General features: G+C 42.2%; 1 protein-coding gene across 1 annotated transcript; it reads right to left on the reverse strand.

The window, feature by feature from the left end:
- Window positions 1-21,310: 21,310 nt before the first annotated feature.
- Window positions 21,311-24,847, reverse strand: LOC137237742 (uncharacterized). The gene is made up of 5 exons (XM_067761864.1): window positions 24,789-24,847; window positions 24,070-24,469; window positions 23,604-24,009; window positions 23,309-23,535; window positions 21,311-21,414 (listed from the first exon to the last, which is right to left on the reverse strand). The coding sequence occupies exons 2-5, from the start codon at window positions 24,395-24,397 to the stop codon at window positions 21,311-21,313; spliced, it is 1,065 nt and encodes a 354-aa protein (XP_067617965.1). The 5' UTR covers window positions 24,398-24,469; window positions 24,789-24,847.
- Between the last annotated feature and the right edge of the window lie 984 nt (window positions 24,848-25,831).

Here is a 25,831-nt window from a genome sequence, read left to right on the forward strand (position 1 = left end):
GAAGCATTGTGATTCATTTCATCACCTCCGTTTTCTTCCATATCCGGATTCATTCCATACTAGTCATTATAAATAGCTTGTAGATGCCACATAGGTGTAACCATACTCTCAGGATCTTTTCATAAACATGCACACGTAAACTTGAATTGTGCTAAATTCTTCACCACATTCTAAACATAGAAAAGATGTTCTTTCATCCACTGTTTTCTCATATTCCTGTATTAAGTGTTTGCGTAAATACCATTGTGATGCAAATTCTTGATTTCAATGTGGACAAACAGTTAATTCTAAACTTTTCGTTGTTATATCAATTGTTTCAGCGTGTTGTGTACGCAAATGAAAATTCATACTTTAATGTGTTTTAGTCTTCCAATCGCATAATTTACATTTTAAATAATGACTATTGGGCATATGAGAAATCTCATGGTCCAATAATTTGTGGCAGCTTGGTTTAGCTGTTTGAAAATCACAAAATTTATATTTTGCACCACGTTCGTTATATTTAAATTGTAAATGCTCTGGTTTCTCTAGACGATGCTTAAAGTTTAGATGCTTTTTCCAACAATGTGCTGAATTTAATTGAAATTCATACATTGGGCATTGTCTCATGATAAATTTTCCATAAATATACTGAGCACTCTTTATGTAGGCTCTTTTCTTAACATGTAATTCTGGTCGTACCGGATATGACAGTTTTGCGTCAGGTTAATAATCCACACTCATACTATTTTCAGATTCTGTTTCATAATTTTCAACATTGGACTTGGCATCAACATCATTATCATCAGCGTCATTTTTTGATAACTGTTTAGGCCCGAAGCCTAAATTCTTCTTAACTTGCGCCACCCTAATAGCACCACTTTATCGACCCCTAGTTCGCCCATCTGCATGTATATGTGTACATAGGTAGGGTTATGTTGTCCGTACACATATACATGCATGCCGGTAAAACTATGTGGGGAAGCTTCCTCTTAAAACCGGAGACTTTCCGCGGTTCAACGGTTGTCCTCGACAAGGCAACCGTCTATTTTTCCAGCGATCGTTGAGCGAACCAGAGCTAAAACCGTCCAAGGAGCCCCGCCACATTTTATTATAAAAGGTAATTAATTTTTGTTCTATGCAATTTAACTTTCACCTCGAATAAACAATTATTATAACGAGAAATATCTCGCCTCTTTTTTTCTTTTCATTTAAATTTAAACCAAACACAATTGTTGTGCCTCCACTCCGTTGCCGAGTTTGCGACACACCACAATTGTACATGGTCCATTCTCCCCGAAAAAGGAACCAGCGCCGATATAAAGTACAGTACACGTTAAAATCCTGCATCCTTTGTTGATCACATTCACTTCTTGGTGATATCAACAGTTTCCGACCACATACACTCAACATTTTCGATATATTTTTGGTGGTATTCTTCAACCGTTTCATGATACGCGTCGTCCACACTACACACTTCTTCGTGATACCAGCATTTTTACACATTTGGTGATATATTTTTGGTGGTATTTCAACAGTTTCTTGGTACACAACCTGGTAATTTCAAAGCCGCATCAAGCAACAAATAAACACTCCTTCACGCAGCAGCTACGTAAGTAATATATTTCTTGCCACTTTTTTTTTGGTGTTTGGTGATTTTGAGGTTAATTTTTATTTAAAAAAGTGCCGCGAGTGCTCCGAGCCCCTAAACAGTGAAAATTATCAGTGACCAGTCTGTGGGATATAGTGCCTCATTTCTGTTTTGTGCAATTGCTTTCCCCCTACCGCGTGTATCGATCCGGAGTATTATATTAATAATACACAAAGGTACCATAACCCCACTTTTCTGAAGGCACCAAATATTTTCTGTGAAAGCAAATACAGTGAGTCGAATATATCCACTCACGCGCACAATAATTTCTTTTTCACAAACTTTAGCATTGGTAATTTTCACTAATTCAAAACATTCTTTGATATATCGCGCACTTTGCACTTTGTCCTCGGCACACAACCCCCTCACAAATAAATTACCACATATAACAATATATACATATATTATTTACGTGCGGGGGGCGAGTAAGCCACACGGGTGTTTTATTCTTCCCTGGGAAAAACCAGACGAATCGGCCAAGTCTGACCCTTATAATTTAATAGCCAGATCAATATATACATATATACATAATTTGCGTGCGGGTGGCGAGTAGGTTACACCATTGCCTATTCTTCCCTTTGAAAAAAAAAGTAGCAGACGAGTTGGCCAAGTCTGAAATAAATAAATAAAAGCGATCGTTCAAAGCATTGTTTCCATTTTTTTGTTCAAAGAATTAGTTTGGTTTTAGTTGGGCAGGAAAGATTTGTTGAGAAAATGGAAAATTATATCCGATCAGCTGAGGTAATCACAGAGTTTGAGAAACAGTACAGCCTTATTCCAGAGGAACATCATAATAAGCACACTCTTGCGATACAGCAAGAAGAGTTGCGATCCTTATGGAAGCAGGTTAAGTCTGTGTTTGACTCACTGATGGGATCAGACGATGTCGACGCAAATGATGTGTTGGCCATCCGGAAAAGGCATATGACTACCTACTCAAAAGAAATTTAAAAAAGTAGAAAATAGTGCCATCCCTGACCAAGCACCCCCAGCCGCACCTCGCGGGCATAAGATCCGCCTCCCTCCTTGCGACACGGAGATTTTCAAAGGTGACTATTTATCATGGCCAACCTTTCGTGACCTGTTTACGGCCATATACATAAATAATTCCGACCTATAGGGGGTGGAAAAACTGTTCCATCTGAACAACAAGACACAGGGCGAGGCCAAAGATATTATAAAAAAATGCCCACTTACAAATGATGGGTTCGATATGGCCTGGAAAAACCTGTGCGAAAGGTATGAAAACAAGCGTATATTAGTCAACACGCAATTGCAAATTCTTTTTAATTTAAAGAAGGTAGAGAGTGAGTGTGGGAGTGCGTTAAAGAAATTACATAGCGATATAAACAATTGTCTGTCGTCCCTCAAGTGTCACAAAATCGACACATCCAATTGGGATGCAATACTAACATATTTGTGTTCGACAAAGTTACCGGAAAGTACCCTGGCTCTATGGGAACAAAGCATGGACCATAAAATGGACATATCTAAATGGGAAGATATGGACAAATTTCTATCAAATAGGTTTCAGACACTGGAAACAGTGTCTAGCTCCACTGGCACTAACGCCCAAAAGAGACAAAAGCCATCAAATACTCGGCATACCACCGAAACCCCCATAAAAAGACTTGGTACCTTCCAAACGAACGTAACAAAACCTACCTCAAAATCAGCTTCAAGGGTTTTTTGTAAAATGTGCAAAGCTGAACACAGGTTACGGAATTGTCCCCGATTCTGTGATCTGACCCCGGTGGAAAGAATCAACTTCATCAAATCCACGGGGGGATGCCTGAACTGCTTATCCCCAGGACACACAGTGACGAGGTGCACCAGTTCGTACAACTGTGCCAAATGCCACTCTCGTCACCACACGCTCCTGCGTGCGGATACAGTTCAGCAAACTACGAAGCGCAATCCATTTAAAGACGCGGATAATATCCCGTCAACTTCAGCACAAGCACAAAGAAGACAGGAATCAGGGCAACCAAATTCTTCTGCGAACCAGTCATGCTAATTCCAGCACAGGCGTTTTATTAGGAACTGCTCGCGTACACATTCATCATAACGGTACCGACTTCTCCGCGCGGGCACTAATTGATTCAGGGTCCGAATGCTCTTTCATGACAGAAAGACTAAAACGCAGAATCAATTTGCCGGCAAGGAAAATGCATGCCCAAGTTTCAGGCATCACCAACGCAGTATCTGCTCAAGTTAAAGAGGCATCCACCATCGAGCTACGTTCACCAGTGGACCCATGCTTTAGCTTGACTACTCCTGTTCTAATTTTAGCCAAACTAACTGGGAATCTGCCATCCTGCCATATCGAAACAATGACTATGCAGGCATTCCCAGACTTAGTTTTGGCAGACAAGAGGTTCTACGTCAATTAAGATGTAGACCTCATACTTGGTGGAGACATATATCCCCAAATTATACTAAGCGGTCTAAAAAAGAATGTACTAAATACACTTCTGGCCCAAGAGACAGTGTTCGGTTGGATACTAACCGGTCGTATTGAAGCACCGAATCCAACAAAGAACATAGTGTCGTTTTACAACGAAGTCGCACTGGACAACCAACTAAAAGCTTTCTGGGAGTTAGAAAATTTGCCAAAAGGCAAAAGCATTAATGCAGATGACGCATATTGCGAACAGCTGTATAAAGAAACAACAAGAAGAAACGAAGATGGGAGGTATATAGTATCCCTCCCATTCAAGCAAGGCTACTCAGAAGAGCTGAGTTTAGGAGGATCCCTTAATTTTAATTTAATTTAATTTATTTGGATTAAAGTCGACACAGACACAATGCGGTCGACTACTAAGATATATAAAACATAAAATTAATGTTAGAATTAAAAATATTTAAATTCAACCATACATAGGAAAGAAAGTACAAAATATCAGGCCAGACGTGACAGTATTGAATTATGCAACTCGGAAAACGAACATTCCAAACTGATGCAGTTATACAAGTTGTTGTAGTGCGAACACCAACTTCGCAGTGGATTATTTTTAGCAAAATTTTGCCGGCAAATTGGTAAATAAAAAGGCACAAAGTGCCTGGTCGTTCCGCCAGGAACAGCAAAATTTAGTCGACTAACAAGATCAGATGAGTCGATCTCGCCCATAATGAGCTTGTGAATGAACATTACCCCGAGTAAAGTTCTTCGATTTTCTAAAGTTGGCAGATTTATAAGGAGAAGCCTATTTCTATATGGTGGCAAATGCACACTAGAATCCCAGTTAAGACCACGTAGTGCAAATATAATGAATTGCTTCTGTACTGATTCAATACGCTTTATAAAGTTTTGATACCCTGGGCACCAGACACACGAACAGTACTCTAAGATTGGTCGTACTAACGATGTGCGCGCATTCTCGCAATATTATCGAAACGAGTCCCGGTTAATAAAAAATCCGGACTTAGGGAAAGAATATATTAGGGTACTCTTAGAATACGAGACTCTTGGACATATGGAAAAAATCAGCAATGTCGTCGCAGCAGATGAAACAAATAATTACTTTCTGCCACACCACGCCGTTGTCAAAGCAGAAGGTATAACGACGAAAGTCCGAGTCGTTTTCAATGCCTCAAGCCCGACGGCTAATGGCACCAGTCTAAACGACATTCTCCTACCTGGTCCAATACTACAAGCAGATCTCCCAATTCTTATTCTGCGTTGGAGACTCTATCGATATGTCTTCAATAGCGATATAGAAAAAATGTATAGGCAAATTTGGATGGATACCAAATTTCAGAGGATTGTTTTCCGAAAAGACATTAGTGAACCAATAGGCCTCTACGAGTTAAAGATTGTAACGTTCGGAGTTAACTGCGCTCCATACCTGGCCATCAGAACGCTTCTACAGCTAGCTGACGATGTTGAAAATTCCCATCCAACAGCATCGAGCATCCTGCGAGAATACATGTATGTAGACGACGTATTAGCAGGAGGACACACCATTGCATCGACCATTAAGGCAAGGGATGAAATACGACAGGTACTACAGTCAGCTGGTTTCCCACTTCGGAAATGGACATCAAACTCGGAGGCAGTTCTAAAAGACATCCCGAAAACTGATCGATTAAGCGAAGACTTTCTGGCGTTCGAAGACACCAGCACCGTGAGGGCATTGGGCATAAGATGGAGTGCGCACTCCGATCTCTTTTATTTTAAAGCAGGACCATTGGAGGAGCCGGAAAATTTAACTAAGCGAGACATATTGTCAGCCATCGCCAAGCTTTTCGACCCATTGGGGTGGCTCGCCCCAATGGTCATAGTGGCAAAAATATTAATGCAGAATATTTGGTTAGAAGGCACCGGATGGGACGAGCCTGTCTCACCAAATACATCAGAACGGTGGAAAACCTTCACCCAACACTATGGCGAAATAGATTACACACGGATACCGCGGTGGGTAAATTTTTCCCCGGAAGGCGAAATAGAAATCCACGGCTTCTGTGACGCTTCCGAGAAAGCATATGCTGCAGTGGTATATATGCGCGTAAAAAGAGACGATCAGGTGTTCATACACTTACTCTTAGCAAAAACCAGAGTAGCTCCAGTGAAAACAATCTCGCTACCCCCGTTCAGAACTCTGCGGCGCCGTGCTGCTCGCAGAAATGATGGAATCAATATTCCGAAATATTCATTTGGGACCAGTAAAAGTTCACCTCTGGACGGATTCAACCATCGTACTCGCATGGATACGCAAGCCGCCCTGTACTTGGTCAACCTTCGTCGCGCATCGAATCACCAAGATCCTCGATATGGTCGGTAATAAGGACTGGCTTCACGTTGACTCGGAATCTAACCCAGCGGATTTAGGGAGCAGAGGACTACTAGCGTCAGTTTTGGTCAACAATTCGTTGTGGTGGCAGGGTCCTTCTTGGCTACAAGAAGACAATTCTCACTGGCCAGCACAAGATGCCGAGTACAACACGTAGATCATACAGATATTCTTGAACGATTTTCAGATTTGCCACGAGCTTTGAAAGTCTTATCTTATGTTATGAGATTCTATAAAAGAACGCATCCAAAAACCAAAGCAGTGTTCCAAGAAAAGTCGTGCATCATCTCAGCCGATGAGATTAAGGCAACGACTCAAGCATTAATACGAGTCTACCAGAAACAATTTTACGGTACCGAATATTTAAAATTAAAGAATAGGGAACCTATTGATCGGAAGAGTGAAATCCTGTCACTCAACCCATACATCGACAAAGATGACATTATCAGAACAGGAGGGCGTCTAGGGGCTTCAAAAGACATGTCATTCAACGAGCGGCATCCGATCATCTTGCCTTACAATTGCAGGCTGTCTCGCCTTGCAGTCATGATGATTCATCATGATTCCCTTCATGGCGAGAACCAGCTCATGCCCCGCCTTATTCGCACCCAGTATTGGATTCCGAATGTCAAGACAATGATCAGAGCCATCATCCACAATTGCAAGACCTGCATTATTCACAGGAAGCAGGCGCATTCCCAACTTATGGGTACCCTTCCTTGCGAACGTACTACCTTTACTCGCGCGTTCACCAATACCGGGGTAGACTTTGCGGGGCCTTTCGACATCAAAAGCTACCGCGGTAGGGGATGTCAACTGTCCAAAGGCTACGTATGCCTCTTTGCTTGTTTCTCCACTAAGGCCATCCACCTAGAAGCCACTAGTGACATGAGCACCCCATGCTTCCTCGCAGCCTTTTCGCGTTTTATCGCGAGAAGAGGATGTCCAAAAAACATCTACTCCGAAAATGGTACGAACTTTGTCGGAGCTTCCAGATCTCTACGATCGGAATTCAAAGCCTTCCTGGCAGAAAGCCGAGACAAAACAGTCTCCAAGTATAGCCATCAAGCATTAACTTGGCATTTTATTCCCGCCGGCGCTCCACATATGGGCGGCCTGTGGGAAGCGGGAGTGAAGAGCTTCAAAAGCCACTTCAAAAAGATTGCTTCTCCCCACAAATATACTATGGAGGAGTTCCAAACACTTTTGTGCAGGATTGAGGCGTGCCTCAACTCGCGCCCTCTCAGTCCAGGATCGAATGACCCAACAGACCTGGAACCACTAACCCCAGGACATTTCCTAACCGGCAGCCACCTGCTGGCTCCACCAGAACCAGATGCCAGTGAGAGCTCTGCCTCGATGATCAATCGATGGCAGAAACTCAAAAGCCCTCCATCACACCTTCTGCCGGCGATGGAAAACCGAATATCTATCCGAACTTCAAAAACGAGTGAAGTGGAAGCATCCCAAAGAAAATATAAAAGTGGGAGATCTCGCTGTCCTCAAAGAGGACAACTTATCTCCCAACGAGTGGAGGCTAGGTAGAGTCGTCTACGTACACCCCGGCGAAGATAACCGAGTACGTGTTGTCGACCTCAGAACCGAGAAGGGTCAAGTCAGACGACCTTTGGTCAAACTGACCCTTCTTCCCACGGAGACAGACTGTGAGAGGACTACGAGCTCCTCTTAACAATCCCCCCGTTTTTCCACATACCTCCTTTCAAAAAAAAAAATCAATAAAAATCAACCTCGTCTTTACATTTTCCAAAAATACACAAATTAGCCAATTTTTGTTTACCCGTAACATTGTTAGGTAGTACGGGGAAGGCACTGGCAAAAGGTGATGTGGACTCCTCCATTAATGCCACAACGAATACCATTAAACGCCGGACAATGTCTGCATTCGTTTGTATAACAATCGGAGTCTGTTTATTATCATCTCCCGAATCATCAACTGATTCAATTTTAAATGAGCGAGAGGTTGATGTTCGTTGACGGACGCGCGGTGAAGAAATTGGTTGAATTTGTGGTGTGAGTGTCGATGGCTCAGCTGGTGATTGCGAGGGTGGTGGATCGCCATCAGTTAATCCCTTTATTTGTAAAGCCTCTGCTGTACTGATGAACGCTGGTAGGGCTTCTTGATTACATTTACTTCACCACAATACATAAAAACACAAGGACACACAGTGACGAGGTGCACCAGTTCGTACAACTGTGCCAAATGCCACTCTCGTCACCACACGCTCCTGCATGCGGATACAGTTCAGCAAACTACGAAGCGCAATCCATTTAAAGACGCGGATAATATCCCGTCAACTTCAGCACAAGCACAAAGAAGACAGGAATCGGGGCAACCAAATTCTTCTGCGAACCAGAATGTAAAATCCTGTCATGCTAATTCCAGCACAGGCGTTTTATTAGGAACTGCTCGCGTACACATTCATCATAATGGTACCGACTTCTCCGCGCGGGCACTAATTGATTCAGGGTCTGAATGCTCTTTCATGACAGAAAGACTAAAACGCAGAATCAATTTGCCGGCAAGGAAAATGCATGCCCAAGTTTCAGGCATCACCAACGCAGTATCTGCTCAAGTTAAAGAGGCATCCACCATCGAGCTACGTTCACCAGTGGACCCATGCTTTAGCTTGACTACTCCTGTTCTAATTTTAGCCAAACTAACTGGGAATCTGCCATCCTGCCATATCGAAACAATGACTATGCAGGCATTCCCAGACTTAGTTTTGGCAGACAAGAGGTTCTACGTCAATGAAGATGTAGGCCTCATACTTGATGGAGACATATATCCCCAAATTATACTAAGCGGTCTAAAAAAGAATGTACTAAATACACTTCTGGCCCAAGAGACAGTGTTCGGTTGGATACTAACCGGTCGTATTGAAGCACCGAATCCAACAAAGAACATAGTGTCGTTTTACAACGAAGTCGCACTGGACAACCAACTAAAAGCTTTCTGGGAGTTAGAAAATTTGCCAAAAGGCAAAAGCATTAATGCAGATGACGCATATTGCGAACAGCTGTATAAAGAAACAACAAGAAGAAACGAAGATGGGAGGTATATAGTATCCCTCCCATTCAAGCAAGGCTACTCAGAAGAGCTGAGTTTAGGAGGATCCCTTAATTTTAATTTAATTTAATTTATTTGGATTAAAGTCGACACAGACACAATGCGGTCGACTACTAAGATATATAAAACATAAAATTAATGTTAGAATTAAAAATATTTAAATTCAACCATACATAGGAAAGAAAGTACAAAATATCAGGCCAGACGTGACAGTATTGAACTATGCAACTCGGAAAACGAACATTCCAAACTGATGCAGTTATACAAGTTGTTGTAGTGCGAACACCAACTTCGCAGTGGATTATTTTTGGCAAAATTTTGCCGGCAAAGTGGTAAATAAAAAGGCACAAAGTGCCTGGACGTTCTACCAGGAACAGCAAAATTTAGTCGACTAACAAGATCAGATGAGTCGATCTCGCCCATAATGAGCTTGTGAATGAACATTACCCCGAGTTAAGTTCTTCGATTTTCTAAAGTTGGCAGATTTATAAGGAGAAGTATATTTCTATATGGTGCAAATGCACACTAGAATCCCAGTTAAGACCACGTAGTGCAAATATAATGAATTGCTTCTGTACTGATTCAATACGCTTTATAAAGTTTTGATACCCTGGGCACCAGACACACGAACAGTACTCTAAGATTGGTCGTACTAACGATGTGTGCGCATTCTCGCAATATTATCGAAACGAGTCCCGGTTAATAAAAAATCCGGACTTAGGGAAAGAATATATTAGGGTACTCTTAGAATACGAGACTCTTGGACATATGGAAAAAATCAGCAATGTCGTCGCAGCAGATGAAACAAATAATTACTTTCTGCCACACCACGCCGTTGTCAAAGCAGAAGGTATAACGACGAAAGTCCGAGTCGTTTTCAATGCCTCAAGCCCGACGGCTAATGGCACCAGTCTAAACGACATTCTCCTACCTGGTCCAATACTACAAGCAGATCTCCCAATTCTTATTCTGCGTTGGAGACTCTATCGATATGTCTTCAATAGCGATATAGAAAAAATGTATAGGCAAATTTGGATGGATGCCACCCATACCAAATTTCAGAGGATTGTTTTCCGAAAAGACATTGGTGAACCAATAGGCCTCTACGAGTTAAAGATTGTAACGTTCGGAGTTAACTGCGCTCCATACCTGGCCATCAGAACGCTTCTACAGCTAGCTGACGATGTTGAAAATTCCCATCCAACAGCATCGAGCATCCTGCGAGAATACATGTATGTAGACGACGTATTAGCAGGAGGACACACCATTGCATCGACCATTAAGGCAAGGGATGAAATACGACAGGTACTACAGTCAGCTGGTTTCCCACTTCGGAAATGGACATCAAACTCGGAGGCAGTTCTAAAAGACATCCCGAGAACTGATCGATTAAGCGAAGACTTTCTGGCGTTCGAAGACACCAGCACCGTGAAGGCATTGGGCATAAGATGGAGTGCGCACTCCGATCTCTTTTATTTTAAAGCAGGACCATTGGAGGAGCCGGAAAATTTAACTAAGCGAGACATATTGTCAGCCATCGCCAAGCTTTTCGACCCATTGGGGTGGCTCGCCCCAATGGTCATAGTGGCAAAAATATTAATGCAGAATATTTGGTTAGAAGGCACCGGATGGGACGAGCCTGTCTCACCAAATACATCAGAACGGTGGAAAACCTTCACCCAACACTATGGCGAAATAGATTACACACGGATACCGCGGTGGGTAAATTTTTCCCCGGAAGGCGAAATAGAAATCCACGGCTTCTGTGACGCTTCCGAGAAAGCATATGCTGCAGTGGTATATATGCGCGTAAAAAGAGACGATCAGGTGTTCATACACTTACTCTTAGCAAAAACCAGAGTAGCTCCAGTGAAAACAATCTCGCTACCCCGTTCAGAACTCTGCGGCGCCGTGCTGCTCGCAGAAATGATGGAATCAATATTCCGAAATATTCATTTGGGACCAGTAAAAGTTCACCTCTGGACGGATTCAACCATCGTACTCGCATGGATACGCAAGCCGCCCTGTACTTGGTCAACCTTCGTCGCGCATCGAATCACCAAGATCCTCGATATGGTCGGTAATAAGGACTGGCTTCACGTTGACTCGGAATCTAACCCAGCGGATTTAGGGAGCAGAGGACTACTAGCGTCAGTTTTGGTCAACAATTCGTTGTGGTGGCAGGGTCCTTCTTGGCTACAAGAAGACAATTCTCACTGGCCAGCACAAGATGCCGAGTACAACACGTAGATCATACAGATATTCTTGAACGATTTTCAGATTTGCCACGAGCTTTGAAAGTCTTATCTTATGTTAGGAGATTCTATAAAAGAACGCATCCTAAAACCAAAGCAGTGTTCCAAGAAAAGTCGTGCATAATCTCAGCCGATGAGATTAAGGCAACGACTCAAGCATTAATACGAGTCTGCCAGAAACAATTTTACGGTACCGAATATTTAAAATTAAAGAATAGGGAACCTATTGATCGGAAGAGTGAAATCCTGTCACTCAACCCATACATCGACAAGGATGACATTATCAGAACAGGATGGCGTCTAGGGGCTTCAAAAGACATGTCATTCAACGAGCGGCATCCGATCATCTTGCCTTACAATTGCAGGCTGTCTCGCCTTGCAGTCATGATGATTCATCATGATTCCCTTCATGGCGAGAACCAGCCCATGCTCCGCCTTATTCGCACCCAGTATTGGATTCCGAATGTCAAGACAATGATCAGAGCCATCATCAACAATTGCAAGACCTGCATTATTCACAGGAAGCAGGCGCAGTCCCAACTTATGGGTACCCTTCCTTGCGAACGTACTACCTTTACTCGCGCGTTCACCAATACCGGGGTAGACTTTGCGGGGCCTTTCGACATCAAAAGCTACCGCGGTAGGGGATGTCAACTGTCCAAAGGCTACGTATGCCTCTTTGCTTGTTTCTCCACTAAGGCCATCCACCTAGAAGCCACTAGTGACCTGAGCACCCCATGCTTCCTCGCAGCCTTTTCGCGTTTTATCGCGAGAAGAGGATGTCCAAAAAACATCTACTCCGAAAATGGTACGAACTTTGTCGGAGCTTCCAGATCTCTACGATCGGAATTCAAAGCCTTCCTGGCAGAAAGCCGAGACAAAACAGTCTCCAAGTATAGCCATCAAGCATTAACTTGGCATTTTATTCCCGCCGGCGCTCCACATATGGGCGGCCTGTGGGAAGCGGGAGTGAAGAGCTTCAAAAGCCACTTCAAAAAGATTGCTTCTCCCCACAAATATACTATGGAGGAGTTCCAAACACTTTTGTACAGGATTGAGGCGTGCCTCAACTCGCGCCCTCTCAGTCCAGGATCGAATGACCCAACAGACCTGGAACCACTAACCCCAGGACATTTCCTAACCGGCAGCCACCTGCTGGCTCCACCAGAACCAGATGCCAGTGAGAGCTCTGCCTCGATGATCAATCGATGGCAGAAACTCAAAGCCCTCCATCACACCTTCTGCCGGCGATGGAAAACCGAATATCTATCCGAACTTCAAAAACGAGTGAAGTGGAAGCATCCCAAAGAAAATATAAAAGTGGGAGATCTCGCTGTCCTCAAAGAGGACAACTTATCTCCCAACGAGTGGAGGCTAGGTAGAGTCGTCTACGTACACCCCGGCGAAGATAACCGAGTACGTGTTGTCGACCTCAGAACCGAGAAGGGTCAAGTCAGACGACCTTTGGTCAAACTGAGCCTTCTTCCCACGGAGACAGACTGTGAGAGGACTACGAGCTCCTCTTAACAATCCCCCCGTTTTTCCACATACCTCCTTTCAAAAAAAAAATCAATAAAAATCAACCTCGTCTTTACATTTTCCAAAAATACACAAATTAGCCAATTTTTGTTTACCCGTAACATTGTTAGGTAGTACGGGGAAGGCACTGGCAAAAGGTGATGTGGACTCCTCCATTAATGCCACAACGAATACCATTAAACGCCGGACAATGTCTGCATTCGTTTGTATAACAATCGGAGTCTGTTTATTATCATCTCCCGAATCATCAACTGATTCAATTTTAAATGAGCGAGAGGTTGATGTTCGTTGACGGACGCGCGGTGAAGAAATTGGTTGAATTTGTGGTGTGAGTGTCGATGGCTCAGCTGGTGATTGCGAGGGTGGTGGATCGCCATCAGTTAATCCCTTTATTTGTAAAGCCTCTGCTGTACTGATGAACGCTGGTAGGGCTTCTTGATTACATTTACTTCACCACAATACATAAAAAATGACTTACATCCTTCAGAAAGACAAAAGCATGTTGGTTCGCCGGCATTTGGGTAAACATTTTCCGAAAATAGGGCAAACAAACTGATAATACCAATCGGTGCGCTTTAACGAATTGCCCCTCTGCCGTTAGCGTGACATCCACCAAGTCGCCACGACATAGCGACTCATGAAATCCAGCCGATAAATTGCTATTAAAATTATTCCAACACAGCGAAAATTGTTCGTCGTCCGCCATGTTGGCTGGGTGAGAAAAAAATTGCGTACTCGTCAGTAACGAAGATATATTGCCTTGTTCACAAATCAACAAATTGCGTGTATCCACCAGCTATTGATGAAAATTCGCAGAAAATTTCAAGTTACTTATATCTACTTCAGAATTTTTTCAAAAGGTTTAGTTGATGTTATATTCATTTCCTCTCAACTAAAAATTACTCGAAAATAGCGAAGCTACTACAGAATCGCACACAATCCGTTCTCATTCGTTTGTATAACAAATTTAATACAAAAGGTTTGTGGTTGTTTTTGCTGGTGGACTTACGCCCCAGGCCAGGATGTTCCGCACCAAAACCTGCAAAGAGAAAATCCATTAGTGCCTGCATCAATGGGCATCGCAAAAGTGTGACAACTGACGGCGCGGCCGACGCTGCAGTTGGAGCACCCCTTTGCAATGCCGGTAACCTAAAAAACAAAAAAACGAAGAAAACCCAATCAATCCCGGTGCCCAGGCCAACGTGCAGGACCGTCACCACCATCCATGCCAGTAACCTGAAAAGAAAGAAAAAATTAATTAATTATCAAAAAGAATATATTAAATTATCATGTAATAAATTTTACTTACTATTTGTTCGCCATGATCCCAAGCACCGTACTCCAGTAAAACAAAAAGAATGAAACCAACGGCGCCATGAATCGAACGATCCGTTTACCGTTTGCTTCAATTCAGAGAAATGTACATTTGTGCGTAGGAATGTTCAAATTTTTTTTTGTTTTGTATACATATACCAGTGCGCGGACTTTTTATAAAAGGAATGTTGGTAAACGAGAAATGAAAATAGCAGTAGGAATTGGTAGTTTATTTGCGTGCAAAACAATACTTGTTACTGAATTATCATGAATTATTCATCATTTATTGTCAAACAAATAAACCGAATGTCAGGGAAATAACACTTGTAAAAACATGTACACAAGACAAAATCCATGTAAATTTGTACATACACAGCTTAGGCCTTAGGATACTCATTATTTCCTGAAATACACAGACAAAACTTACCAAACGTCTCACTACCACAACAATATTCCAAAATACCAAAAATACTGCCACAAAATAACCGATTTCGGCATGTTATCGTTTGCGTAAAACTTTTTTCTTCAAATTATTCAAAAAAAAAAAGGGCTATTTATCTCATCAAAAGTTTACTTCTTGTTTAAAGTTATTCACAAAGTTTTTCAAAAATTGACTGATTTAATCAGTATCCCCTCCTAAGATTAGTTGGGTGGGCTCGGCAATTCAAAACTGTAATACAGTATACGTTTTCAGCGCGAAAATACTGAAATATTTGTAGAATCTTAGTTTTGGTAGCAGATGTCGTAAAAGTAGTAGAAAATGAAAATGGATCAAAAAGGTAGGTCAATCTACCAATGCGGTAAAGTCCGTGCACTGACTGCCCATATACTTGTACCAACGTATGTACATATATATGCCGAGTTTTTAAATGTATATTGTATTAGGGATGCATAAAAAGATGCAAACGGGTACCCAAAAACCCGTTTCTGGCAAATCGGTATCGGAGCCAAATACACTTCGGGAACCGTGCCTTTTAGTAAAGACCATCAATAAAAAAAGACTACAAGCGTAATTGGGAACAGTTGAACAACTAATCGAAGGGCAATACAAAAGGATGGTGCAATCGACAAATTTTGCGCCTCGTCCAAAACGAAGATTTTGTATTTTTTCTTTATATGGCATAAAATTTTGCTGACCAAATATTTTTTTTGTGGTCGGCAGGAAAGTTGTTGGTTTTAAGCACCAACAACACAAATAACAATGACTCGCAAGATCCCACATTATACACTCTCTACCCGGTTCGGTACCAAAATGTGAGTACCAAGCAACTTAAATGTCAATTTTTCTGCAGCACTAGTATGCCTGACTAGCTGAAGCGCTACCGGATGACACAAAATTAAACAGAATAAGGCACTAATGACCCAGGCACATAACGTGCGGGAAAAAAAGCAACGCACATAACGAACGCGAGATGAATATATTCTCGCCGATAATAGAATTGGGGCTTACTCGCCGCCGAACGCGTAACCTAGTCATAATAAATCAACAAGTTCCCTTTATTTTTTATTCCTTCTTCTCTAAATAGAATGACTCGTTACGCTTCGCTACGAAAGAGGACCGAGCGCCAGGCCGCTCGTTATCCAAAGCCGTGCCATTTATGCGACGCGAAACACCCCATCAGGTCATGCCCGATATACCGCGCGAAGTCCCCGCTGCAACGACTGCGCGAAATAATAAAGGCCAAGTACTGCCAAAATTGTCTCTCAATGGTACATCGCGCCCGAGACTGCACGAGTCAGGGCAGGTGCCGAAGATGTGGTAGCAACCATCATACCACGCTGCACCTGTCGATGGAGGACTTGTCGTCCGAGCCAGAGCCGCCGAAGAGCTGGAACCAGCTGGTCATGGAAGAAGAGGAAGAAGGGTATGAGCGGATGCCCACTATGCAAGAGGTGGACGACGGGACGTTGGATGAGGCGCTGTCTCTCCACGCGTCCGAGTCGGCCTTTACCGACGAGCAACCTTTACCATCCGGGAGTGGAGCGGGCACCCCTATAGCCCAATCAAACAGTAGGGGAGCGGACCCACGGCCGTTCCGACCCCTACTAGCCCACGAACAACAAGAAATCGGGGGATCGGACCCACGGCCGTCCCGACCCCTGTTAGCCCACGAAAGACGGAGCCAAAATGGCGCGGACCCGTGGCCTTCCCGCACGCTCCATCAACGCCGACTGGTCATGCGGCTACGCCAGCGACAACGCACGAGTACCAACACCCGCAACCAAGAGAGTAGACTGGCCCCACGGCCGTGCCAGCTACGCGCCATACGCAATTGTCATGAGGATAACCGGAACGGTAGACTGGCCACTCGGCCGCGCCAGCTACCGCAACATAGTTCCTTTAGGAACGGAATCATTGCAGCCCACGCTACAGCCGCCCCAACCTTACGACCAATGGCTACTCTGGCGCCAACTGCGGTCGTGAAAGTGGAAGCCGGGGGGCGTTTGCACTTCATCCGTGCACTCATAGACGCATGTTCCCCTCGCACAACGATCGACCGTCGGCTGGCGCGAGAGCTAGCACTGCCGATGACCAACGCCGCCGGCGAAATCGGCTGCTTTATTAGATTTAGAGGTAAATATGGACAGAGCAAGACGGTTACGACTCACGCAGTCTGCGTCCATGAGTTTAGGCACGTCAGCCCAACTTATAGCGTCGACCCCAGCGTCGCAGCTCCTTACGAACACATTCGTCTGGCGGATCCACAATTTTACGCGACAACACCAATCCGCCTCGTTCTGGGCGGCGACGTTTACGCGGAAATCATTATACCGGGCACGTTACCGCCGTCGATTGGCTCGCTCCTAGGCCAAAGCACTATCTTTGGCTGGGTAAGCTTCATATTTATCAAAAATTCATATTCCTTAGTATTATAATTAGAAACATCGTCATCTCCTGCTAAAACTGCTCTCCCCGAGAAACCCGGGAACGATTTGATATGACTACGCCTATCCTTCCTTAGCAGCAGTGCCGAGCACCAGTTCCGTGTTGGACAGGAAAATAAAAGCTTGATTGTCTCCAAGTTGATCATATGATATAGAATATACTCGTTTGCTGCATTTTACCAGTACATCTAATTTTCCTCGATTTTGTGGGCTCAGCAAGGGTATCCTCCTGAAAGGTGCATTTGTTGCACCCTGCTGCCTGGCCGCTCACTCATGGCTCCAGCGGGTTAGAGGGCTTAGAGAATACCCGCGGTACCTGTCGTAAGGGGCGACTAAAATACGAAGTTCTTGGATGTATGCTCTAATTGAAAAAGGCAAAGTACTGCTAAAACTGCTTTCCCCGAGAAACCCGGGAAAGAATTGATATGACTACGCCTATCCTTCCTTAGCAGCAGTGCCTAGCACCAGTTCCGTGTTGGAGAGGAAAATAAAAGCTTGGTTGTCTCCAAGTTGATCATATGATATAGAATATACTCGTTTGCTGCATTTGACCAGTACATCTAATTTTCCCCGATTTTCTGGGCTTAGCAAGGGTATCCTCCTGAAAGGTGCATTTGTTGCACCCTGCTGCCTGGCCGCTCACTCATGGCTCCAGCGGGTTAGAGGGCTTAGAGTATACCCGCGGTACCTGTCGTAAGAGGCGACTAAAATACCAAATTGATTCAAGGGGTTGTGTAGCGCAACCCTTTCAATAGGTTGCCAGCGCAATATATAACAAACCCAATTGTCAACCTCACCTATCCGCGGCGAATCCTGTTTCACTAACAGACGAGGCTCTGGCGACTCCCAGCTCCTCATGGAACTTCGGGGTGGGGAGGGAGGGATGGCCTGAAGGTTTAATGTGGCCATATAAATCGTTCCCGAGATGGTCGGACTAGCACCTTAATGGTGCTGTGTTATATCATGTTTCCACCAAATGCAAACACCGTGTTTGCCTTCGAAGAGCGTGTTTAAGGGCAAACACAAGTCTAAACACGGTAAAACAACAAATATGACACAAATAATTAATAAAAAAAACTAAATACTGTGGACGCCTGCAGCAGACGAGGCATTTATAGATCTGTGGGAGGAGAAGGCCAGCGAATTGCGTGGGCCACGCAAAAACTCACACATATATGGAGAAATGGCCCATTCATTGGCAGGATTGGTTGGCGACATTCGTTCCATCGACATTAAGTATAAAATCCACAATTTTACAATGAGATACAGGTAAGAAATATGGGGTAGTAATCTAGGACAGCAGCTGCCTGGGTAATTCTATACGACAGCATGACACTGCTAATACGCTTCCAAATATATCGAGAGAGGTGTCCAAAGACGCGTATTGACATCAGTATTAATAATCCGAAACCGGAAAAGAAAAAATTTACCCGAAAAACTGTCCGGAGATATTTGCAGTTGAAATTGGCGATTTTCATGTGGTTATTGTAATGTTGGTGTACCCACAAAAAAAAAATTGTCAACATAAGTGTGTTGCGCGGATATAGTTTTGGTCTCCAAATCGGTGTTGGACCCACACAGGGTAATTTTTTATAAGCGCGGCCAAAGGCCGCCAATGCAGAAAGGTATTATGCGCAAAAATACTGTGGATCCCACCCCCGGTTTCGGAGGGACCCGTGGGTAATTTTTCGGTTTTTCGTTAATATATTTTGAACGACTTAAAATTTTTATTTTCCGCCTTCGAAATTATTAATACTGATGTCAAGACGCGTCGTTTGACACCTCTCTCGATATTTTTGGTAGCGTATTAGCAGTCGACCCCTCAACTAGACTATTACCGGAGATATTTGCAGTTGAAATTGGCGATTTTCATGTGGTTATTGTAATGTTGGTGTACCCACAAAAAAAAATTGTGAACATAAGTGTGTTGCGCGGATATAGTTTTGGTCTCCAAATCGGTGTTGGACCCACCCAGGGTAATTTTTTATAAGCGCGGCCAAAGGTCGCCAATGCAGAAGGGTATTATGCGCAAAGATACTGTGGATCCCACCCCCGGTTTCGGAGGGACCCGTGGGTAATTTTTCGGTTTTTCGTTAATATCTTTTGAACGACTTAAAATTTTTATTTTCCGCCTTCGAAATTATTAATACTGATGTCAAGACGCGTCGTTTGACACCTCTCTCGATATTTCTGGTATCGTATTAGCAGTGTCATGCTGTCGTATAGAATTACCGCTGACTCTTTAAAAATACTACAAGCACATGACAACTTACAGCCTCATTTGCACATCTCTTGAGAATTATTACAGATATCGGGTTCCATACAACGAATTCGATATCCTGGACCCGAAACGCCCGTACTCTAGGTATCACTCTAGTTAACTTCCCAAGGTCAGCCGCTGTCCTAGACCATTACTAAATATATGTACATATTTGAGTTATGTTCTAGGACCGTGGACGAGCCCTAAAAAAATAGCAAAAAATCCGAAAGTGATACCCAGATACGCAGTTTGGCTCCAGGATCTCGAATCCGAAAGCGGATATCCGATATCTCTCATACTTCTCGGGATATTTGCAAAACAAAATTGAAGTTTTCATGTGGTTGTTGTATTTTTGTTCTACACAGCAAAAAAAATTGTGAGGAGTATCAGATATATCAGGTTTTCGCCTTCGGATTCGATATCCTGGGGCCAAAATGCATCTCTGGGTACCACTTTCGGATTTTTAATAAAAAAAATTTTTTAGCTATTTTTTTTGGGCTCGGCCACGGTCCTAGAACATTATCCATATTTGCACATAACCATTAATTTGAGTGTTATGTGGAAAAATTTTTCAGCAAATGCAAAGGAGGCCAAGGAACAGGCTGTTCTCCTTCTTCTTGGAAGCACTACGAACGTGTTCATCGCATTATAGGAAACGACCGAATTAACAATGTTGAAGCTGTTGTTATGGACAGTATACGAGGAAACTTTATTAATCGAGACAGATATTGTCATTAATATTTGTAAAATGCTTTAAAAATATCTCTTCCCAGAAATAACATTTTTCGTAAACGCTTTTTGGTTTACTTGGGTTAAACAAATCTCTTTCCATATTTTTGAACGGGTTTTAACAGTCTGCTGACAAATTAAAGCCTAGTCATAATTATTACGTGGTTGATGTACATACATGTAGATACCCACAATATTATCGTTGAAAACTTGCATTATGGCATCCTGAAACTTTTCTCAAAATTCGACAATAATTGGATGCCCGCAAGTTTTAAATTCAGGGGTCAAAGCTCACAAAAATCTATTCTTTCTCCTTTTTTTGTAAATATCTCGATTTCTAGAAGTTTTGCGCTAGTTATTATTTATATTATCAGTAATGTAGAGAATTAAATTCTCCGCAACTTTTGTATTTAACATTTTTTCATATCTCGAATTTTTTCGAGATAGAGGGCGGAAATCGAAATTTTTGAAAAATTACGGTGATAGGTACTTTAAGCTGTTATTATTTCGAAATGGCTCCACCAATTTCAAAGATCTTGGTACCGTTCGAAAGGTATTTAAATTTGTTAGTTTATAGTTTTATATTTGAAAAAGATAAGTTTCAGTGTAATCAACAACTTCGGCATGTATGTTTTTGAAATACCTTTCCAAGGGTAACACTAAGCTTTTTTCATATCGATGGTTGAGTGCACACGTATTAGAAGTGACAAATTTAAAAATGTTCAGGAGTTCTGATTTTGTATTTTTGAGACAATTGCGATGTATATATAAAATCGTATTTTCACTTATATATATATAAATTAATACAATTTTTTTCTAATTACTAGCCAGACCCGAGTCGGTTACATCGGCATCCATAGCCGGTTCGTCCACTTCGTCTCCCGAGCCATCGTCTCCAGCTCTCAGCGAAGCCTCCACACCTGTAATGAAGAAAAATCAAAAAATTAGCGAGTTGAACGAAACTATCAAAACAGCTATGGCAGAAAACAATAAATTGACTGCTGATCTAATTGAAATTGAGAAAAAGAAGGTGGCTGCAATCGAGATGCTGTCGCAAAGCGTCGTTAGCTTCTTGGAGCGGAACTAATTTAAAAACGCTGTTAACTTAAATACAGTGTTCGGAAAAACAAATTCAATACAAATATGTAACTGCCTATATTTTTTATGATAATCAACTGGTATAAACGATTGTTTTTAAATATAAAACAGCCATTGGCAGGTAAATTATTTTTAAAACATTTACTAACTTAAAACAGTTATATTCAAGCACAACAAAAAAAAAAACACATTTTGCCTAGCATGGAAGAGTGCCAAACTAGAGCAACAAACCCAACGAACCTTCCTATTTGAGAAGGGGAATACATCTTGAAGCCCAAGGTTGATTGGTTTTGAGTAGCGATCTCAGCTGCCAGTCCGCATTGATGTTTCATAACTGGCTATAATTGTTTGTTGCATGGGAAGCTTTAATTTTCTCAATAAAAAGCCTTGAGTCCCGTCGAGACCATCCTTGGGCTATTAAGGCGAAATGTACTCAAAGCTTCCCATGCAACGAACAATTATAGCCAGTTATGAAACATCAATGCGGACTGGCAGCTGAGATCGCTACTCAAAACCAATCAACCTTGGGCTTCAAGATGCATTCCCCTTCTCAAATAGGAAGGTTCGTTGGGTTTGTTGCTCTAGTTTGGCACTCTTCCATGCTAGGCAAAATGTGTTTTTTTTTTGTTGTGCTTGAATATAACTGTTTTAAGTTAGTAAATGTTTTAAAAATAATTTACCTGCCAATGGCTGTTTTATATTTAAAAACAATCGTTTATGCCAGTTGATTATCATAAAAAATATAGTCAGTTACATATTTGTATTGAATTTGTTGCTTTTATTTTGAACAACACTATGTATTGCCTTAAAATGTATATGAATGTTTGGATTTGTTTTGAACAACACTATATATATAGAATTAAAATGTATATGAATTTTGGCACCTTCACACTTATGTACAAATGTATTAAATATACCAAAATGTAGAAAAACCTAAAAATAGCTTTCTGTCGACACCAAACTGGTTTAAAGAGTTCATGCGAACAGATAGTTTAAATCAGCCGAAATTTTTTTGGGAATGTCCAGTTCCAGTCCGGATATATGTTAAAATATCTTTGTATATACTTTATTTTGACGATTTTTGTAGGTAGTTTGTTTTAACTTAGCCTGCGGTTAGTGACCGAGCAAGCAACCGGCGTTGGTGGTTACGTAGCTCGTCACAACGGTGCGTCCCACATCCATAAGTAAGCCCAGAATGTGTATGTCTGTATGCATATAGCCTATGGCGCATTCATACATATTCTATGCTAGCTTACTTGAGAATATTTCTTGCTAATATGTGGCGAGCTAAATAGGGGTGAAATGACACCCAAAAGGATTCCTACAGATCAAGTGACACCACGAACGGCGTAATGAGAGCGATTTGGGTTCAGCCACAGGTCATTATTGTTGTAAGGGAGCAGGAATAGGGTGAGTCTATGCTTTTCACCTGCCTGTTGGCTCATAGTCTAGATCTGTCTACCTAAGGACATATACATTTTTGAGCAAAACAACGACCGAAGCAACATTAACGCCAAAGCCCAGAGAAAGCTATCGAGTTGCTTTCAGGGTTTACACAAGAGTGTCACAGCTGACCTCAACTTGCCCACATCATCAGCACAGAAATGGTTCCCTAATGAGGTGATTGATTTAAGGACCTCTCTAAATAAATTAATGATACTGTGCGTTTCAGCAAAGAAACACACGCAAGTGGATAAATTGTACAAGCAAACTTACCGAAATATTCCATTAATCCGTTCCTTATAACCTCCCCTTCTGATCTGTCATTTAAATTATTGTGACCTTGAGGGCTGCGCCTGGCATATCGCTGCATATCCACAAGCCAATTTTCTAGGACAGGGTCCTTCTCGTCGATCAAAAAATTGTGTAAAGCGCATGCTGCAGAAATTACGACATTTGCATTTTTGATATGATTATCAATACCTTTTCCAATTCTCCTAAACCTAAAATATAAAGAAATTTGTATTAGGACTCAAAACGATTTCCGTTTTTATTATGTACATATATTCACCTGGCTTTGTAATGGCCGAAAGCATTTTCAACGACTCGTCGACACTTGGATAACCTATAATTAAACAATTTCTGTCCAGCCGAGTTTTCGATGTTGTACGGGTATGGCTTCATGACATATTGCGAGAGTCGGAACGCGGAGTCGCTTATAATATGCACTGGTATTTTTGTGCGCCCATGATACCAGCTCCTTTCGTCGAGAAGTGCACATTCCTGCAGCTCCCGCTTGAGAGACGACCGCTCAAATATACTTGAGTCATTACATCTTCCCGGGCTACCACAGTGGATGTACATGAATCGGTATTTTGCGTCCACCAAAGCCAAAAGCACTACGGAATACCAACCCTTATAATTGTAGTAGTCGACAGCTTCTTCTTTTTTAGGGTGTATCTCTATGTGACAACCATCTGTATTAGATAACGAATTGTGGTTTAAACTGTTTTCCGTGTTGTTATTAATTTGCTTACCTATGGCTCCAATACATTGTGGATAACCCATTGCATTGAAGTCTGCTACTCCTTGCGCTATCCCAGTCCTTGTGAGGGGGAAGCTTTTGAAATATTCCGGCGCCATGCACGCCCAGACTTCATTGCAAAACTCTATTAAAATTTTGCAAACAGTAGCTTTGCCTACTCCAAACAAATTTGCAATCGATCTATATTCACTGGAAGATCCCAGTGCATATAAAGCAATTGCAACACGCTTCTCTAAAGGAATCGCATTTCTATAATTTGTGTCCTTCTTCTTCATTTTTTGAAGGCGAATGCACAACTTGTCGAAGCTGGATCGTGTCATTCTAAAGTTTTCCTTAAAAAACTTTGGGCCGTTCTTCTGGCAGTCCACCTCCCAAAAGGTACTTGAATGTTCCTGAAATTTATTTATTAAACCTAAAAATTGTATACTGAAGTTGCTAACACACCAAACTCCATACACTTTGCGAGCGTATTATAATTTCGTTGAAACATGCAGCTATAGTCAATAGCATTTTGTTATAAAGAACTTTTCGTTTTAAATAATTCATTGTCACTTCGCTGTCTATTATTTTAAAAAATAATGACACAATCATCATAATAAATTGAATTTTATGAACCATTTTTTATTTTATTGTAATTAATATAATTTTTTCAACTTCAAACTTCACAACAAAATAAACAATCTAGCGAATGACAGTTTGAACACAATTTACCTCAAACACGCAGTGGAAACAGTTGACAACTATTTCAAACCCAAAACTGGCAAACACGGTGTTTGGGTTTGGTGGAAACAGCATATTACCGTAGCGTACCGGATCTGTATCTGGCAGAGAACCATCACATCGATAACATTCCCCAAAGCGTTCGGGAGTAACGTTATCACTACAACAACAACAACAAGACGCCAGGTTTGCGACAATCTATGTTACTGTTAGGAGGTTATAGAACAAGTCGCTACAGGGCAATAATAGACCTCTCGAAAGTTAACCCAAGAATAACAAGAGCTATTCTTACAGGGCATTATAGACTGAACAGCCGTATGCAGAAACTGGGCATACTATGCATGCATGTATGGAGTACTCGCTGTGGACCAAGCGAGTGCTCCAAAATTAACCACAATTCATACAAAAAGTATGGTCCAATTAACGTTTCGATGTCCTAGGACTGGACCATTTACTCCAGCTCCGCATTACATCAGAGTAATCCATGGAGTACCCACAGTCCAATAAACATCGTGTAGTGATTAAAATCGTTAAAAACGAGCAATGATCGGCTTACAATATGTTCGTGTAGAAACATGAGTTGGTCCATTGCTGCATTACAGTGGAGTATAATTGTAAGTACTCCAGTATGACGCAAGTTACCCACATGATCCAATGATTTTTGCTGGGCACATGCCGATTTTGTGATCGATCAGCAGGCGGCGGACCATATTCTTCTAGAATGCAACGCTATCTCAAGACGTAGGGCTAAGTTTATTGGCTCACCATGGCCAGAGCATTCCCACATTTAATCCCTCAAGCCAAGAACACTGCTAGGGTTCATCAAGGAAGTCGGCTGGGATGAGGTGCTGTGAAGGAGATGTGCAAGTCACTGTGCAATCCTCAATAAATTATCTATCTATCTACGTTCCGGTAACAAGCACCATTGAGGTACTAGCCCGACCATCTCGGGAACATTGATATTACTACATTAAACCTTCTAGGGTATGAATATTAATGACCGCGGTGCGAAAGTCTGCTAAAATTTACCATTC

This window comes from Eurosta solidaginis, chromosome 1 (assembly GCF_040869045.1).
Source record: "Eurosta solidaginis isolate ZX-2024a chromosome 1, ASM4086904v1, whole genome shotgun sequence".
In the NCBI taxonomy this organism is placed as follows: Eukaryota; Metazoa; Arthropoda; class Insecta; order Diptera; family Tephritidae; genus Eurosta; species Eurosta solidaginis.